The following is a 13770-nucleotide window of genomic DNA, read 5'->3' as shown; positions in this document are numbered from 1 at the left end:
AATGACCCGGACCTTTCTGCAGGCGCGATGGGTAGACTATCAGGTCACAAATGCTACCCTGGAGGTGGGTCCAGGGTACACATCCAAGGCAGTGATGGGGCATATGATCACTTTCATGGCCGCAAAATGGAGGGGAAGGGGAGCTTCTGCTGCTGACTCAGAAATTGCATGTTTATCAAGTTTCGAAGGGCACACATAGCCACCTTGTCAGACTTGGATCATTTGAAATATAAGAGAATTCGGGAGAAAATAGAGGCCCTGCTTCACCAGCTTGTGGAACAGAAACTACCAAAAACCCGGTTTGCAGATACTCCACCCTCAAATTTTCCCATAGACTTTAACAGTGTGTACGCACTGTGCATTCTGTGTTGCAAAGGTGCTTCAGCCTGCTTCAGCTCCTATGTGAAGCTGAAACTTGGAGAAGGATACTGCCTCAAACAAAAAATTGGCTCCCTTGCTGAAAACTTCTGGCTGCCAGCTAGAGCAAGACTAGACTAGACTTCTACCCCACTGAACTGCACACGCGAATGGAGGCAATGACATGCAGCTGGCATCCTGAAAGTCCCCCTAAAGGACCACTGCAGGTACTAATCATCCTGTGCTCAAGCTCAGATGCGAGCTCGCGCCAAAAGGAATGGTCTCTGAGTTCCCAAAATCTTAAGCATGCTGGCTAGAAAGATTCCAAAGAGGGATTGGCCTGCCAGCTGCAGACCCCAAGTCTGCTTCTTCTCCCAGGCAGAGGTAACCCAGGATTACAGGAATCTTTGTAGTAGCAAAAACCTCTAAAGTTTGAGGCCAAAAATAAAAAAGCTTTAAATCAGAGCAGAAGAAAAACTGAAGGGAGCAGTACACTCTACTGAGGAAGGAGGAGTTGTTGAAAACTGTGATTGATACCTTCTGCAAAGTGTGCAGGTTTGGATTCACTATCCACTTGTCCAGAAGGGCACACACATTTCACTAGAAATAAGTATACATCAGAATTTTTTCAATGTAAAGGTAGCTCTGGAATGAGGGGGGTCATAAAATGGGGGTTAAAGAAGGCAGACTCTAAAGTAATCTAATGAGATACTTATTTAAAGACAGAGTAGTGGACATGTGGAACAGCTTCCCAGTGGAGGTGGTGGAGACTAGGGCAGTATTAGAATTCTCAATTACATGGATCAAGTGCCAAGAATCTTTGAAAAAGAAGAAGGAGTTATAGAAATTGGGCTGTTAGTTTGGCTAAGCATAATGGATATGCCATAAGGTCATTTTCTGCTGCCATTTTCTGTTTCTACAGATAAGGCTTGAGACAGCGAGATGTCACTATCCATAGCCCTGCCTTCCTAACAAGCTAGGATTTTGTAAGGTGAGGAGAAAGGGGAGATAAGTCAATCACCAACCCTTCCATCACTGCTGCTGCTTCTCCTCTATTCCCAGGAAATTTCACAAGAAAGGTCAGATTTTGCAGCCTTTCCTGCAGTAATGGAATCTAGGATCCATGTTTACATTTGCCCTCTTTACCATCAAATTTTTCTGAATAAATATTTAAGTTACTCTCCATTCCCAGAGGATACTTTTCAGTTTGTCCCAGTTGTTTTTGACATTCGGCTAGCTGCTTCCTGGTATGTGCGATTGGCAGTGCCCAACCCTCCACCAAATATGTTTTCAGAGCTTCCTGAAGATATGTTTCTGCCTTCTGTGGATCTTTCTTCCTCCTCAAAGAAAACACATGCAAGTTACTTACAGCTTAGTTTATTAGACTGAATCAAGAGACCATTAGAATAGGGGTGGGCAACTTGTGCCTGCCATTTTTTCTGTAGCCCACAAAAATGTGGGGAGTATAAAGAAAAAATGTAATTAACAAGAGTTTTGGAAACTTTAAATAATATATTTCACAAATATTTTCATAATAGTCACTAGCAGTTTATTTCCTGCCAGGGATAGTACTGCCATTCATGCAGTCCTGTGTGCATAAAGGTTGCTCACCTGATGTAGATTATTTTGTGTACTTGTACTGTATATTCCTGGTATTGGCTCTGAATAGATCACTTATTAGAGGTTAACAAAGGAAGTTATTTGATGTTACAGAACTGCAGATTTCTTGCTTGCCCATAACTGAATGAACTGAAGTTTTTAGATATATTTGGAGGAGTGGCTGCCACCAGCCCATATAGAAGTAGTCTAGTAACTAGAACAGTTGGCTGACAACCAGAGAAGCCATTGCTTAATCTTGCTGCAAATGCTTGTGATCTTGGACAAATCACTTAATCCTCCAAAATTATATCAGTCCTCAACGATAGGGAAATATCTACTGTATCTGAATGTAGCTCGTCTTGAGCTACTACTGAAAAAAACACAAAGCCAAAATAAAAAATATTTCTGCTTTTCACCTCTGATAATCCTAGGGTTCACAATGATGACATGAATTCCTGTAACAGTACTTCTTAGGCATGTTTCATCAGCTGAAAGTACCTATTACAGTCACTATTTATCCATCTAGGCCATTTCAGCACAGCCAGATCAGTGCAGCCCTTTCATCATGGGCTGTTTCATCCCAGCATGCAACTGGTCCAAAAGTGCAATACTGAAAAGCGGGCCATAAATAGTGAAACTTAAAATTTTTAAAATTAAAATACATTAGGGGCATAGAGAGGGTGGACAGGGACAGGTTCTTCAGACTAAAAGGGACGACAGGTACGAGGGGGCACTCAGAGAAACTGAAGGGAGATAGGTTCAAATCAAATGCAAGGAAGTTTTTCTTCACCCAAAGGGTCGTGGACAAATGGAATGCGCTCCCGGAGGAAGTGATCCGGCAGAGTACAGTACAGGGATTCAAACAGGGATTGGACAGATTCCTGAGGGAAAAGGGGATCGTGGGGTACTGAGGGAGGTGCTGGGGTGTTGCATAAGTATAGACAGCTCACCAGGTCGTGCAGATGCAAGGCCGGAGGGTTAGGACATTGATGGGAAGATAGGACTTCGATGAGAAACCTAGGGGGCAAGGGGGCCCCTTCTGGTGATTAAGGCAGGTCATGACCTGTTGGGCCGCCGCGGGGGCGGACTGCTGGGCGGGATGGACCTCTGGTCTGACCCGGCAGAGGCACTGCTTATGTTCTTATTATGAAATAGTTGTTTCAGGCCATGCTGAATCGTCCCATTCTGATAGAGATAATACTGATATCTATAAGAAAAGCTGCATACCAGGCTCTCCATTACTGCTTCAGGATCCAGCCTCAAAAGAAGGTAACAGAGGCAGTCTCCCATGGGGCATTGCTGAGATCCAGGGCACTATGTAGATAATCCATATAAACCATGACAGATATGTGAATGAGGAACATATGAACAGTTTTAATTCCTTCATGTTTTATTACTTGCTTGTTGATGTCTTTATATCATTAATTCTAATATTATCCTGCATTTACTATTGATATCATAGTATTATACACATTACTTTCGTATAGTATGTCTTTTCTAATGTGTTATCATTATTTATATTTATATCTGTTTACAACACTATTCTTCTGAGGAAGGAGTGATAAGATTCAGACATTCAAATACTTGAAAGGTATTAACATAGAACAAAATCTTCTCCAGAGAAAGGAAAATGGTAAAACCAGAGGACATAATTTGAGGTTGAGGGGTAGTAGACTCAAGAGCAATATAAGGAAATTATTTTTTTACAGAGAGAGGGTAGATGCCTGGAATGCGCTCCCGAGTGAGGTGGTGAGGAGGAAAACGGTGAAGAGTTCAAAAAAGTGTGGGATGAACACAGAGGATCTTGAACCAGAAAAAATTAAGGCCAGTACTGGGTAGACTTGCAAAGTCTATGTCCGTTTGGTTCAGGATGGGTTGGAGAGGGCTTTGATGGCTGGGATGGTTTAGATGGACTGGAGTGAGCTTTGATGGAGACTTCAGTAGATGGAACCTTAGCATAGTACTGAGCAGAGCTTTAGGTTCTGGCCCAGCAAACAGCTAAAAAGAAGGAAAATTTAAATTAAGTCAATAATTTAAAGAGTGGGTAGGGTTGGTCAGACTGGATGGACCATTCAGGTCTTTATCTGCCATCATCTACTATGTTACTATGCTAACAGATGCTGGACCTACAAGTGGGAATGGGGGGATGAGGTGGGAGGGGAGACAAAACTATTTTATAGTAACTCTCAAGCAAACAGAAACTGCAGTTTTTCAGCATCTACCAATCCCCTTGCATTATAACAGTTTACTGAGAGTTCACACAAAGTAGAAACTCTGAAATTCATTGCCGAAGAATGTGGTTAAAACAGTTAGCTTAGCAGGGTTTAAAAGAGCTTTGGATAAATTTCTAAAAGGGAGGTCCATATGCCATTATTGAGATGCTTGAGGAAATCCATTGCTTATTCTTAGAATAAGCAACATAAAATCTATTTTATTACTTGGTATCTAGCTAGGTACTTGGGACCTGGGTTGGCCACTGTTGGAAACAGAATACTGGGCTTGATGGACCTTCGGTCTGTCCCAGTATGGCAATTCACATGTTCTTATGTACACTCCAGCTTCTTTCTCATCGCCATAAAGTGGATGATGCACTCAGACTCTGCACTCAATCCATGCCTGCAGATTGCTCACTACTTACTTGCTGACATCATTTCCTCCATTTTGAAGGATTTTCAACTGAATTTAGACACAAGCTTTCTTCTGAAAAATCTCCTACCGTTAGATACATAAAACCTAAGATCCTAAATACAGAGTACTAAAAGAAAATTTTAAATTATCTAGAAACTTAAGACCTATGAAGTTAAAATGACGTACTTTGACACTCAAAAAAGTGTCCTTCAGCTCATCTGATAAATACAAATGCCTTTATTCATTCAAAGTCTCATATGTACATCCAATAACTCAACGACCCGACATACACATGTTTTAGCCTAACCGGCCTGCCTCAGGAGTCTACAAGTACATACATGGATACAAATGATTAAAAACATACAGGAAGTGGTTGGAGACGCTGACTCCTGGCAGTTGGTGACTTACTCCACAAGAAAATGCAGAGGACCTAACTCTGTCTCTTTTTCCCCCATACAGGACAGCTCAACATCGACACCTCATATCGCCCTGAGGAACAGATATCAGCTGCTACAGGAAGGTCCGGAGAAAGAGCTACAAGTAGTTGTTCAGCAGACGGTTCCAACTCCGGAATCAACAGTACAGCCCACCCCTAAGAAGCGCAGAGTGGTGGTCATCGGAGATTCGCTGCTGAGGGGCACCGAGGGACCAATCTGCAGACCAGACCTACAATCAAGAGAGGTCTGCTGTTTGCCAGGGGCCAGGATCCGGGATGTCACTGCTTGCATTGACAGACTCATCAAGCCCCGAGACCACTTCCCCATGGTTCTAATCCACGTCGGAACCAACGACACCGCAAGGAGCAGCCCGGACAGCATACCTGAAGACTTCAGGGCCCTGGGGGAGAAGCTGAGGAGGATGGATGCGCAGGTAGTCTTCTCCTCGATTCTCCCAGTGAGGGGCAAGGGCAGAGCCAGAGAGGATCAAATACAAAGGGTGAACGACTGGCTGCGAGGATGGTGCAAGGAGATGAACTTCGGGTTTCTGCACCATGGAGAAGCATTGCAAGGACTACAGGGACACGACGGGCTACACCTAACCAGAAGAGGGAAGAATGTCCTTGGACACCGCCTAGCCCGCCTACTCCACAGGGCTTTAAACTAGGTAAGTCGGGGGAGGGTACAGGCACAAACAATATACCAGGCGAACTAAAATGCCAATACATTTATGAGGCTGAGGAAAGTAGACACCGAAATTCTGGGTCAGGGGTGAGTGCACACACTTTTGAGTCGGGAGTAGGGTCACATCATATTTATGGGTCACATTGTAATTCCGGGTCTAGGGGGAGTACACACTGTAGTACTGGGTATATGGGGAGTACACATTGTGGTTCTGAGCCTCAGGAAAGCACAAATAACACAAACAATGCTAAAGGTGTTCAAATAGCTCAAACAGGAATATCCCCACTGAGACATAACAAAAATATAACATGGAGGGCTATGTACGTCAACGCACACAGTTTAGGAAACAAGATCCTGGAATTGGAAACAGAAATAAGGAATGCTGACCTGGATGTGGTGGCGATATCCGAAACCTGGCTCACAGACTCCCACGGGTGGGACATGGTCATACCGGGTTACAACTTGCTTCGCCGGGACAGAGAGGGTAGGAAGGGAGGGGGTGTAGCATTATATACTAAAGATGACATTAAGGTCACGAGAATCTCAGATGTCCAGTATACTGGGGAATCCCTTTGGCTTAATTTGGCCAGAGGGAAGGACAAATGCTTGTATCTTGGCGTAATTTACAGACCCCCAAGACAACAGGATGACCTGGATATGGAAATAATCGAAGATATAGAAAATATCACCTTGCGTGGGGACACAGTATTGCTAGGTGACTTCAACATGCCTGATGTGGATTGGGTTACACTTACCTCTGCTTCCGGCAGCAGCAGGAGGCTATTAAACTCTATGAAAGGAGCAAGCCTCAGGCAACTGGTGTTGGAACCGACAAGGGATCAGGCAATACTGGACCTGATACTTACCAATGGAGAAAGTGTCACAGAGGTCTCGGTGGGCGACACATTGGCCTCCAGTGACCACAACATGGTATGGTTCAATATCAGGAAAGGTTTCACTAAATCTACTACACTAACCAAAGTCCTCAAATTCAAGGACACAAATTTCAAAGAAATGGGAGACTTCGTTCACCAGGCGCTACAAAGCCAAGAAGAAACCGATAACGTGGAAGACATGTGGTCGACTTTGAAAGCAACTATACAAGAAGCAACAAACCGCTATGTAAAATCAGTAAGTAAACGGCGAAGGAACAATAAGCCACAGTGGTTTACTGCGGAGATCTCAGACCTGATCAAGGAGAAGAAAAAAGCATTCATCTCTTACAAACAATCAGGGAAGCAGGACTCTAGAGCAGACTACCTGGCCAAATCAAAAGCCGTCAAAACAGCAGTCAGGGAGGCTAAATTCCTCATGGAGGAGTCTCTAGCAAAGAACATCCAGAAGGGAGATAAATCCTTCTTCAGGTATATCAGTGATAGAAGAAAAAACTCAGGCGGGATTGTACGTCTTAGGAAACCAGACGGAGACTATGTGGAAAAGGATTCGGAAAAAGCCCAACTATTAAATGAATACTTCTGCTCAGTCTTCACCCGAGAAGCGCCAGGGCTCGGCCCTCAGCTACAGACAAGGGTTGGCTCAGTTGACCCGTTTAGTAACTTTGAGTTTACGCCCAGCAGTGTCTACGGTGTCAAAGCTCAAGGTTAACAAAGCAATGGGGCCGGACAACCTGCACCCCAGGGTGCTTAGGGAGCTGAGTGATGTCTTGGCGGAGCCACTGTCCGCGCTCTTCAACCTCTCCCTTAGTACAGGCAGCGTCCCGTTGGACTGGAGGACGGCTAACGTCATTCCACTCCACAAGAAAGGCTCAAAGATGGAGACAGCAAACTACAGACCAGTGAGTCTTAACATCGATAGTGAGCAAACTAATGGAAACTCTAATCAAACACCAATTAGATAAGATCCTGGATGAGGAGAATCTACGGGATCCCCGACAACATGGATTTACTAAGGGGAGATCCTGCCAATCCAACCTGATCAGCTTCTTTGACTGGGTAACGGGGAAGCTGGATATAGGGGAGTCCCTGGACATCGTGTACCTGGACTTTAGCAAAGCATTCGATAGCGTACCACACCGCAGGTTACTGAGCAAGATGAGTTCTATAGGATTAGGTAACACATTGACAAAATGGGTTGGGAGCTGGCTTGGAGGTAGGCTCCAAAGGGTGGTGGTGAACGGCACCCCCTCCGAAATGACGGAGGTGATTAGTGGAGTACCACAGGGCTCAGTCTTGGGCCCAATCCTATTCAACATCTTTATAAGAGACTTGGCAGAAGGGCTTCGAGGTAAAATAACATTATTCGCCGATGACGCCAAACTGAGTAATGTAGTGGGCAAATGCACAACAGACGAAGATTCAGTGCCCGACAACATGATGCACGACCTACTCCTACTGGAGCGATGGTCTAGGACATGGCAACTCAACTTCAATGCCAAAAAATGCAAAGTTATGCACCTGGGCAGCCAGAATCCATGCAAGTCTTATACCCTTAATGGCGAGATCCTAGCAAAAACGGTAGCAGAACGAGACTTGGGGGTAATCGTCAGTGAGGACATGAAGTCTGCCAATCAAGTGGAGCAGGCTTCGTCCAAGGCAAGACAAATCATGGGCTGCATACGAAGGGGTTTCGTCAGTCGTAAGGCGGAAGTCATTATGCCATTGTATAGATCCATGGTGAGGCCCCACCTGGAATACTGTGTGCAATTCTGGAGGCCGCATTATCGCAAGGATGTGCTGAGACTGGAGTCGGTGCAAAGAATGGTCACCCGGATGGTCACGGGACTCAAGGATCTACCATACGAAAAACGGCTTGACAAATTACAGCTATACTCGCTCGAGGAGCGCAGAGAGAGGGGGGACATGATCGAGACGTTCAAGTATCTTACGGGCCGCATCGAGGTGGAGGAAGATATCTTCTTTTTCAAGGGTCCCACGACAACAAGAGGGCATCCGTTGAAAATCAGGGGCGGGAAACTACGAGGTGACACCAGGAAATTCTTTTTCACTGAAAGAGTGGTTGATCGCTGGAATAGTCTTCCACTACAGGTGATTGAGGCCAGCAGCGTGCCTGATTTTAAGGCCAAATGGGATCGGCACATGGGATCTATTCACAGGGCAAAGGTAGGGGAGGGACATTAAGGTGGGCAGACTAGATGGGCCGTGGGCCCTTATCTGCCGTCTATTTCTATGTTTCTATGTTTCTATGTAAAATATTTATAAAAGTATATTATAAAATGGCCTTTATGGTTCATCTAGTGATGTTTATACGTCCATACTCACTATATATTGTGACTCAGTTACATCAATACGTTCTTGTCTGCCATTTTGACTCAGTGACATCACCACGACTTTGCTTGCCGTGTATTTATACCCCGTGACAATCTTCCTTTCTTGTTTTCACTAGCAGCACGTCTGTAGTGATTATTCTTGTTTTTCATCTTTAAACGTAAGTTTTTTGAATTTGTTCTTTGGTTTATTGTGTCTACGGTATATCATTGCTTTCTGGTGTTTTTGGCGTTATTTTGATTTTTCACATTTGTTTATTTTACATTTTCATCTCCGTAGTTGTTTTTTTCCTCTCTTGCTTTCCGGTTTGCTATTGTTGTCTGGTGGATATATGTTTGGCATGGTTACACCTCTCCTTTTTGGCATTTAAATTTTCACCTTTTTTTACGTTCTTTTCTCCTTAGTTTTGAGTTTTATAGTTCTCTTCAGTTAAAGGTTATTTCTTCCTTTTTGAATGGTAATCAGTGCTCGTCCTTACTTTATTATTACATGATTCGGGTTTTGTGTTATTGTCTTGATGGTTTTTTGTTTTATTTTTAGTTTAGCAGCCGCGTTCATAGGGTGTGTGCATCTTTGTATGGTTTTTTTAAACACACTTGTTGAAGACTCACAAGGTATGCATTATACTCATTATGTTTAATGAAATTGATTTGAGATGCCTGTTTAGTTTATATGATTGTGTCCTCCTATAGATTTACATATATATTCTTCCTCTGCCTTGTGTGTATATATATACACTAGTCGTTAAGCCCGTTACATTAACGGGTGCTAGAATATATGTCTGTCTGTCTGTGTTTCTTTATCTCTCTCTCCTTGGCCGCTGTCTGTGTCCTTCTGTCTCCCTCCCCCCCCCGCACGAGCAAAGCTGTCTGCCTCCAGCACACCCCTCCCCCCCAAAAGCAGCCCCCTTTCCTTCTCCCTAACTGTCTCTCCATAGCCCTCTTCTGTCTTTCCCCCCAGAGCAAAGCCGTTTGCCCTAAGCACACCCCTACCCCCAAAAGCAGCCCCCTTTCCTTCTCCCTGTCTCTCCATGGCCCCTTCTGTCTTCCCCCCAGTGCAAAACTGTCTGTCCCCAGCACACCCCTCCCCCAAAGTAGCCCCCTTTCTCTCTCCCTGTCTCTCCATGGTCCCTTCTGTGTTCCACCCAGAGCAAACCTGACTGTCCCCAGTACACCTCCCCCCCAAAGCAGCCCCTTTTCCCTCTCCTTGTCTCTCCATGGCCCCTTCTGACTCCCCTCAGCACACCCCTCCCCCCCAAAGCAGCCCCCTTTCCCTCTCCCTCTGGCCCCCTGTATTGATTCCCCTGCTTACCCTCCCTGCTTCCTGGCGTCTTCTGGCCTGCTCCAGGTCGCGATCGTAGTAGCCGGCCCCAGCAAACCTCACAGGCCGCTCCCCAACCCGGAAGCACGCTCCCTCCCGACGCAATCCCGTGCGTCAGAGGGAACATGCCACCGAGTCCGGAAAGCGGCCCGCGAGGCCCGCCAAAGCCGGCCACGATCGCAGGCTGCCCCGAAGAGAAGGATCAGCGGCAGCGGTGAGCGAGGGAGGGAGGTGAGGAGCTTGCTTAGGATTGGTGAGTGAGGAGGGGAGTGGCCAGAGTGATCCCTGGCCGCGTTCTAAAATGGAACGCGGCCACGGATCAGAAAACACGGCGCCAGGGATCACGATTTTTCAAGAGCGCATGCGCGCTCTAGAGTTTTATTATATAGGATATATATATATAAAATGCACTGTTTGATAGTAAGGATAAATTCACAATTTTATTCATATACCTCTTTTTCTACATAGTTTTTTAGTTGTCTTTTCCCTCATTCCTGTATAGTTTCATATTATTGTATGCTTTTAAAGTTTTTTAGGTTTAATATGAACTTTGCATATTTATTGAGGTTGAATGGATATCTATTTCTATATAGTTATTGAGATGGTGTATGATATATTAAGTATCAATGCACTTGCTACCTTTGATTAATTTGTATGTGGTCCATTTAGATTCATGATATGTACATATTTTAGTTGTATTTTTATGTATTTATGATTATTCTTTGCTGTTTTTTTATATATTGTTTTATATATTTTAAAAAAAAATTTTATATATCATTATATATCAATTGTTATCATTATAAATATCTTTTATAATATATTTTTATAAATATTTTGTATGTTTTTAACTCATTTGTATCCATGTATGTACTTGTAGATTCCTGAGGCAGGCCGGTTAGGCCGAAACATGTGCATGTCGGGTCGTTGAGTCATTGGATGTACGTCTGAGACTTTGAATGAATAAAGGCATTTGTATTTATCAGATGAGCTGAAGGACACTTTTTTGGTGCTCACCATTCTGATTGGGACAATTCCACTCTGTTTTTGTGCTTTGAGTTTGTGGTTTTGTTTCCCCTGTTTTGTTTTGTACTTTGACACTCACCAGAATGGACTTAAAAATCTACATTTCCTATCATATTATAATCCATAAAATTATACTGCTTTGTCATCTTCTTTTCATACATCCATCTCTCCTTATTTCTCACTCTCACCCCATCTCTCCCCCTACACAGGGCCAGCATTAGGGGAGGGCAAACAGGATAGCGGTCTTGGGCCCCACAGCTCAAGAGGGCCCTGCAGTCCAAGCATCTCTTCCCCTTGTTGATTTATCTCCCTCCCTTCTCCCCATTTTTGCAGTTGCCTTTCAAAATCAAAGTTTTCTTTTTCAGAGGGGCCATCGTGGCAGCTGTTCTCATAGGTTGCAGGTGGCTGCCCAGCCCAAAGCTTTCCCTATGCAGGATCTGCCCAGTTGGAAACAGGAAGTTGTGTTAGAGGGGAAGCTTTGGGCCGGGCAGCCACCTGTAATTTATGAGAATGGCTGCTGCACCAAAGCGCCTTTGAAAAAGAAAACTTTGATTTTCATAGATGATGATGAAGGTGAGGGGAAGGGAAGGAGAAGGACCAACAAGGGAAAGAGGTTAAGTGGTGCTTGAGGTTTATTGTGTGCCGTCAGGAGCATGTGGAAAAGCAGCAACAGCAGTGTAGAGGTGAGGGGGTAGGATACTTCATGGAATTGGGGTGGAAGGAGGGAGAGCGAAGGGCAGGTTACTTCATGGAATTGGGGTAGAGGGAGAGCGAAGGTGCAGGATACTCAGTGGAACTGAGGTGAAAGGAAAGAGAGGGAGGGCAGATGATGGAAGTGGGGTGAAGAGAGACAGAGAAGAGGGCAGACACTGGATGTCAACTGGGAGGGGAGAGGGGGAACAGACGCTGACTGGAAGTGGAGAAAGAGGGCACATACTGGTCTACCTCCCTCCCTACTCCCCAGATTTGCAGGGGGGATATAGAAAAGAGGGCACATGCTGGATGGGAAGGGGGAAGAAGATAGAGTTAGTGAGATACTGAAGGAAAAAGGTAACAAGTTGTGGATAGACTCAGTGAAGAGGAAATTTGAGGACTGGATAGTAAGAAAGAATTTAATCTAAATGGAGGCAGAAAATAAATTGAGAAGGAAGACCAAGGAAACAAAGAAAATGAAAGGGAAGGGAGAGGAGAGGAAAGCCTGAAATTCCAAATTATGATGGGGGGATGGGGATTTGGGGGAGGGTTGAGGAGGAGAGGAGAGGAGAGAGTGAAATGGCAGGGAGGGAGAGGGAGAGGGAAAGGAAGGAGAGGAGAGGAGCGAGATGCTAGACCATTAGGGGAAGGAAGAAGATGTATGTCAGGTCAATGGGCTTGGAGGGGGGAGGCAGTTTCTTGAAGGGGCATAGGAGAGAAGATGCCATACAGAAGGCCATACAGGCACTTCCACAGCCTCTTAGGAAGATTCTCATAATCAAGAATGCCCAAAATAGTAGCTCTGGGCTTGTCTTCCATCTCTAAATGGAAAGGCTCGAGATCCTTTAGAGGGCACTTTCTCCTCTTCTGAGGTTGAGGGGTCCAAGATCTCCTTTAGTTCTGCCTCATGTACTAAGGAACAACTGGACTCAGACTCGGTACAGTATTCTTCTTGAGAAGGCTGGGTCTGTGGCTGCCTTGAGTAACTAAACTGGTGTCTAGACTCAGACCATGAACACTGAGGGACAGGCTCTGGCCTTGACAGTGGGGGAACTCCCCCACCTAAGGATGTTGCCAGTCTCCTAAGCACCAGTGTCAAGCCTGGAAAATAGATAAGACATTGGTCCTGCAGGATCAGTTGGGGTGGAGCCATGGCCAGCGTCGACACCCCCAAGGATTCAACATTGCGTCAAGCCAAGATCCTCTCCAGCTCCATCTGCAGCATTGTCCAGAACCGTTCTTCAGAGGCAGGCATTTGTAAAGTTGGGGCTAGTGTTGGTTCAGTGACATAGCCTGCATAGATGCTGGTGCAAAATCAGAAAGCTGGTTCTGGAGATTAGGAGACTGGCATATCAATTCTGACTCCACAGAGGGAGTATGTCACTTGTGGCACTGATGCTTCTCAGGTATCGGTGATACCAATGAGCCAGGGTTCCCGGCATCATGCTTTGAAGGGGACTGAAGTCAGTGCTTCTTTGCTTTTGCTCGATGTACGATACTGAGGTCCCTCTGGACCAATGAAAACAATGTCAATTCCAGATGTGTCCTCGGTGTTGTATCCAATGCAGACTAGCCCAATAGCGTCCTACTGGCACCTTATATTGAAGTAGGAGGAGAATTTCTTGATGTCAGTGCCACCCAAGTGTCCAATGTGGCTCCTCCAGCCATGTGAATCAATGCCCCCTATGTTGATGAATAAGCCTTAGGTCGACAAGGAGTGGATGAGCTCTTTGGGGGGGAGGGGATGGGATCTTCAGGAAAGGGCTGATGCTCAACTGAGGCAG

The 13770-nt window shown here is 45.1% G+C and overlaps 1 protein-coding gene across 12 annotated transcripts in view; it reads right to left on the bottom strand.

The window, feature by feature from the left end:
- The window catches only part of TRAPPC10 (trafficking protein particle complex 10), a 507189-nt gene that overhangs the window by 183063 nt on the left and 310356 nt on the right, over nt 1–13770 (bottom strand). For 11 of the 12 annotated variants that reach the window (XM_033941690.1, XM_033941689.1, XM_033941691.1 and 8 more), the window contains one exon: nt 1557–1697. In XM_033941690.1, coding sequence (XP_033797581.1) covers nt 1557–1697 — 141 coding nt within the window. The remainder of the gene's footprint in view (nt 1–1556; nt 1698–13770) is intronic. The other variant, XM_033941692.1, reaches the window with a different exon arrangement.

The sequence above is a fragment of the Geotrypetes seraphini genome, chromosome 4 (assembly GCF_902459505.1).
Source record: "Geotrypetes seraphini chromosome 4, aGeoSer1.1, whole genome shotgun sequence".
In the NCBI taxonomy this organism is placed as follows: Eukaryota; Metazoa; Chordata; class Amphibia; order Gymnophiona; family Dermophiidae; genus Geotrypetes; species Geotrypetes seraphini.
This window is presented reverse-complemented; position numbering and strand designations above follow the sequence as displayed.